The 5,725-nt window shown below is 63.4% G+C and overlaps 2 protein-coding genes across 2 annotated transcripts; both read right to left on the reverse strand.

Annotated features, from left to right (window-relative positions):
• Positions 1 to 317: 317 nt before the first annotated feature.
• LDBPK_242000 (hypothetical protein, conserved) lies at positions 318 to 1,889 on the reverse strand (the record flags this gene model as incomplete). Its single annotated transcript, XM_003861242.1, has 1 exon — positions 318 to 1,889. The coding sequence occupies one exon, from the start codon at positions 1,887 to 1,889 to the stop codon at positions 318 to 320; it is 1,572 nt and encodes a 523-aa protein (XP_003861290.1).
• Positions 1,890 to 2,957: 1,068 nt separating this feature from the next.
• Positions 2,958 to 5,093, reverse strand: LDBPK_242010 (hypothetical protein, conserved; the record flags this gene model as incomplete). The annotated part of the gene is made up of 1 exon (XM_003861243.1): positions 2,958 to 5,093. One exon carries the CDS (start codon positions 5,091 to 5,093, stop codon positions 2,958 to 2,960), a length of 2,136 nt encoding a protein of 711 aa, XP_003861291.1.
• Between the last annotated feature and the right edge of the window lie 632 nt (positions 5,094 to 5,725).

Raw genomic sequence — 5,725 nt, forward strand, 5'->3', positions numbered from 1 at the left:
GGCGCCTCCGCATTTGGGGGAGGGGGGGGGGCGTGGCGGGGCGCAGGGTCTTGTTGCATGATAAATTTGGCGCGCGCGGGCGGTCAACGACGAGCCCGGCGTGGCACGTTCCTTTTTTTTCCCTGTCGGTCCCACGCAAAAGGGGGCTGATAACAACAACTTCATCGCATCGTTTGGCGAGATAATACCAACAGCTCACGTAACCAACCGGGGGCGCAACAGGAAACAAGGGACGTGAGAAAAAGCGAAAAAAAAAACGGCAGCAGCAGAGCAGCGGTATGCGTTCGGGTTTTGTCATTTTCTATGCGGGGCGCGTGTCACAAGACAGCGTTGCCGGCGCGAAATGTCTTCTGTGAGCGCCGGCTTCTGGCTCTGCTTTTTTCGTACGCTCTGCCGTCTTCATAGGCGAGCCGAATTTGATCCTCGACCTCTTGCTTGAGCTTGTTCATGATGTACTGCCGGTCGCGCACCACCTCGTCGTAGGCCTGCTGCAGCTGCGCGGCGTGGTCTTTCGCCATGCGTTCACTTCGCCGCACCTCGCCCTCGTATAGAAACTGGAGGCGCTCGGTTTCAAGCTGGCCGACGCGATTGCGCTCCTGCAGCAGCTGCACACGAGAGCGCAGCTGCGTTACTTCCTCCTGCTGGCGCTGCAAGAGAAGCAGGTCCGCATCCGTCGGAAGCGCCGGCGTCTCGACGAGGATGCCGGCCTGTGCCAGTGAGATAAGGTCGCGCTCGCCCACGAAAGCCTTGGCCCCGCCTGGAGCCATCGGCTGCTCTTGCGCAGCCGAGCCTTTGGCTTGCAGCGCGGCGCTATCGGAGAGCCACGTCAGGCCTGCGTCGAAGGCGATGAGCACGGGGTCCCAGAAGACGTCAAGCAGCAGCGCCTGCCGCGCCAACTGCTCCTCGCGCTCGAGCCGCACCAGCGGGGACGACCGAGAGACGCACGCCTGCGTTGACGCCGCGGCTGCGCTGACGACGCGCACGTTGCTCATCCAAGTGCCGTCCTGTGCAAGCTCTTCTAGGCCGGCCACGCGGTTGTTGAGTCGCCGCTCCTCGTAGCGGAGCTGCTCGACTTCGAGAACAGCTGCGGTTAGCTGCGTCTCGGTGCGCTGCTTCTCCTGCTCCAACGTTGCCGTTTTGCTGCGCAGCTGCGCCAACTCCTCGGAGAGGCGACTGACGAGCGTACGGTGATCCTGCAGCGCCGCATTGGCTTTGCGCAGCTGGGCCAGCTCCGCCTCTCGCAGCAGCCCGACCTGTGCCAGCGCATCGTCGAGGCGGTAGATCTGGGCCTGCGCAATCACAGGGTCAAAGAGCGCCAGGGACGCCTGCAGGGCAGCGTGCACATCCCTTTCTTCCTTTGCGGCCAGCACTGCTGCCGACGTGGCGTCCTCCTTCACGGCGGCCTTGACAGCTGTCGCCGCGGCAGAGTCGCCCACCGCACCACGTAGCACACAAACGGTTCGCGTGAGATCTTCCACCTGCAGCTGCGCGCGTTGCAGCTGGGTGCTCAGGTAGGTGATGTGGTACAGCAGTCGCTGCCGATCGGCGTAGTCAGCGGCGGTGATGTGCGCATGTCCCTCCTCTCGCACGAGTGCTGGGGATGAGATAGGCAGGTGCGCATTCGTGGCAGACGACGACGCGACACAGCCCTGGGAGGGCGGCTCTGGGTCACCGGGCCACCTCTCAGCTCCGCCGTCACTGAGCTTCTCCGTGACATTCACTCGCGTTTCCGGCGGTGGCGGCGACGGCGTTGTGGTGGCGCCGTCCACTTCTATCGTCTCCTCCGTCGGGGACGAGAGGGTCGAAATGCCGGTGGCGAGCGCACTGCGGTCTCGCGGCGACACGGTGTGGCGCGCACTCAGCGGCGTCAGAACAGCGCTCTCCGCCATCCTGGCCGTTGCTTGCGTGAGCACACGTAGTGACGGCTATCGCTGCGGTGCGAAGGCGAAGGGCCACAACAAGAAGGAAGAATCAACTGCTGGAGCAGGTTTCTATGAGTGTGGCTCGTGTTCTGCGTGACGGCCGATGTTTCGTGTTCCTCGTCACAAGCACGCTTTACGCCACAGCGCACAGAGTGTCTATGAGGGAGGTGATGGTGGCGTTGCTCTATGAGGGCAACGCACGCGTGTGAGTGCGTGCGTGCGCTGTGTTGGTGGCTGGGGCGTACGTGCGTGTTGAAGGAGCACTCGGCTCAGACACAGGGACACACGGGGAGAGAGAGAGAGACTTGTTCACCGGGCGGCGAAGCGTGGACTTGTTAGCAACCTCGGCAGTCTCGCACTCGTCTTCTGGTGCTTGCGTCTGCCGTCGGGTGGCTTTGTGCAGAGCAGTAGGGGATGGGGATCAGAGAAAAGGTGTGAAAAGGATGGGGGGCGACGGGGTGTGCATGTGAGGCTCGAGTGCTGTCGCTGCCACGACGAGGCTGGGGGCGAGGGTGCGGATGGAATTGCAAACCCTCTTCCCGCATCGCTGTAGCTTAAATACATCCTTTGCAGGTGTACGTGCCCCAGAGCAGAGAGCAACGCACATGCCGAGCAGCCAAGTAAGGCACCCTCCCTGATTCCCCCCCCCCACGTCAGGGTAGGGGAAGGGCCAGGGAGTGGGTGTGTCTTCTTCGTAGCTGAGCGCACTGTTGCAGATCAAGAGAGGGAGGAGGGATCGCGGGGGGGGGGAGGGAGGTAAAGGAGGATGCCGAGCCTGTGTGCGTGCGCCAAGGGTGGCTGGCGGGAGGCACAGTGCCAAACGCAAGGCGCGCCGTAGCGAACGAGCACATAGAGAAGCAAAAAACGGAGAGGAAAACACATGCACCCGCTCACAGACCGCCGTGCGGAACACGGCACGTCACCATCGCCAACGACGCCACGACCCCTGACAGCTCATTTACCTGAGTCGACCCGGAGACGCCCCGCGGCCAGCGCTCCGATTTCGTTTTCGCTCGCAGCATGGCGGCACCTGTGCTACATCATCGAGCACCGCCGCTTCTTCGCACCTGCCCCAGTCGCCGTGTCGGCGTGCCACGTCCGGCTAGATGAGCCATCTTGCAAGTGCATGCACTTGAGCGCGATCAGCTCCAGCATGTGCTGGTTCACTTCGGCGACTCCCTTGTAACCAGGGAAGTAGTTCACATCGATGACTACTGGGATGCTGTCCAACAAGAGCGACGTCGGCGCGCCGGAGGCGGGGTCGAACATGTCGCTGGCGCGAAACAGCCGCGACACCGGACTTGGCGGTGCTGAGGCACCGGCACCCGGTAGCTTGCGCATGCTATGGCTCGCAGGGAGCCGCTGCACCGGCTCTGCGGTGTCGGCACTGCGGTGGGCCACCTTCGACAGCGACGGCGCTGCCCCCTCGTACCGCACGGTTGCGCCTTCAGTGCGCCCGATGCCGCGCGCGCCCTTGCGCTGGTACGTGTGTGCTAGATATTGCGGCACGAGCACTATATCGAAACCGTACAGGGAGAGACCAATGCCGGCGTCCCCAGAGAGGTCCTGCGCCAGTTTGCTGATGGCGGTGTAGGCGGGAGTGCCCGGGGCCAAGAACGCGTTCCAGTTGTCCGCCGGCACAACCATCGACTCCCATGCAATAAGCGACTGTTCAGCGCTGGCACTTTCGCTCGACGTCCCCTGCGGCAGCTCCGTAGGCGACGGAGGGGCATCGGCCGCGTTGGTCGCGTTCATCGTTGGCGATGTGGCGGGCGGCGCACCGTCGTCGGTGCTACTGGCCATGGCAGACAACGTAGGCTGCGACCTGGAGGTGGAGGCGCTGGCCACGGTCGAGAAGAATGCCTTGTCCTGCGAGTCCATTGCCACTGGTACATCTGCCACAGTCGAGCCGCGTGTGTGCTCCCAGAGGTAGTTCAGCAGGCTCACGGTGGGATTCGCCTTCACGCTGATGTGCGAGCCGACACAGTACACCTTCAGCACCACTGGGAGCGCGTACACGTACAGCTCCTGCAGAATGAAGCGACAGGCCTCTGTCGGGAGGGCAGCCTTCACCGCTGCCGGCACCGAGACATCGGCGTCGCGCGTGAGCCACATCACCAGGTGGTGAGTGAAGGCGGGACCAGTACTCTCGTCCGGCTTCGCGATCCACCAGTGTTCCGCCGCCGTCCCGTTCGCGCGCGCCTCCTTCTGCTCCTCTATCGACGTGAAAGAGTGGATGCCGAGCGGAGTGGCTGCGCTGGACCCGTTCGTGCGCCTGGCGTGGCGACAGGCTGCGTCGGGCGGGCAGTCCCACATGAATGTGCGCGGTGTCAGCGCGATGGGCTGCCCGTCATCGCCCACGTTGTTCAATAGCTTGCACAGCATACTACGCGTCATGAGCAGCTGAACCTTTTCGAGGGGGTCGACCACGATGAGGGGCGCCCTGCGCCGGCGACTTCGCCGCTTCTGCGCACCCTTGTACCACTGATGAAGCGCACGAATGGCAACCGGGGTGCCAAACGTGGCCACCTTGTGCAGCACCACATCCACCTCGTCCATGAGCGCACTTTGAGACGGCTCGTCCTCGTCTCTGACCGTTTCGTCCGTCCCCGCGTGCGCGTCTACGCGGGGGCTCTGCTCTGCACTAGCCTTACTGCCTTCCTGCGCGAAGGCGGCAGCGGAGGACTGGTGCGTTTCTTTCATGTCGCCGTCGATACACAGGACCATGCGATGCCGCTGGGCATCGTAGTTCAAGCTGAGAAAGCGGAAGAGGCAGTTGTTCAAGGCGGAGCAAGACAGCGAGCCCTCGGTCGTGCTGCGACTCCGCGCAGGGTGCGCCAGGACTTCGGAAGTCGCGCGACTTGTCCTACGGCTCCTGGAATGCGAGTTCATGCCACGGTTGCCACTGGCGCAGCCCTCCTGCTGCGCCGCTGTGCTTGCTTCACCTGCCTCGCCGCTAACGTCGCCGCAACCAGCTTGCCTCGCCGCCGAGTGCTGCCGCATCTGGAGAAGGTGCTCATTGTGCAGCTTCCCTGCCTCTCGTAGCGCGTCGAAGGACTGCTGATGCTTCTTGGAGCTCGCGCACAGCGCGACAGTGATGATGTGCATCGTCGAAGGTGACGGCGACGCCGGCGAAGGCGATGCCGGCGGGGGCGATGCTGAGCGATTCATGAGCGTCTTGATGTGCCGCGTGCTCGGACGCGGGAGGGCTGACAAACCGTCCCGCGGGCTACGCCGTGCGTGTGTGTGTGTGTGTGTGTAGCGACGTGTATCTAGAACGTGTGTGTTTATGAAGAGTGGTGGGCGTGTGTATGTGTGTGAGGGGGCCGGCCGGCTGCAACTTTCTGCTCCGCGATGTGGTCGGCCGCCGCACGGGCTCACTCTTCCCATCAAAAGGGCTCAGCGAAAAGGGAGGGAGAAGGCGGATGATGCGCGTGTGTGTCGGAGGTGGGGTGGGGCGAGTAGAGAGCTATAGAGGCCGAAAACGACGGCGGTGCACGGAAAGGATGAAGGGAATGAACGACAGCGTACGCGCGCCCTCTTCGGATGGATGCCCAGACATGCGGGAGCGGGCCCGCGGACTGCTGCCTGTGAGACGGTAGCGGTAGCAAAGACCGTTGGTGTGAAACCGATTTCTCTTCTTCGGCACGTGCCCGTTTTCTTTTCGCTGCCGCACACAACGTGAGGTCAAAGGCCGCTGTGCCCACACGCCACTCATCGCGTGGTGCGAAGCAGCCGTAGGCACACGCGCTACAGCGATGCGCCGACTCAGCCATCGGAGCACGGCCCCTGCCTCAAACTCT

The sequence above is a fragment of the Leishmania donovani genome, chromosome 24 (assembly GCF_000227135.1).
Source record: "Leishmania donovani BPK282A1 complete genome, chromosome 24".
Taxonomy (NCBI): domain Eukaryota; phylum Euglenozoa; class Kinetoplastea; order Trypanosomatida; family Trypanosomatidae; genus Leishmania; species Leishmania donovani.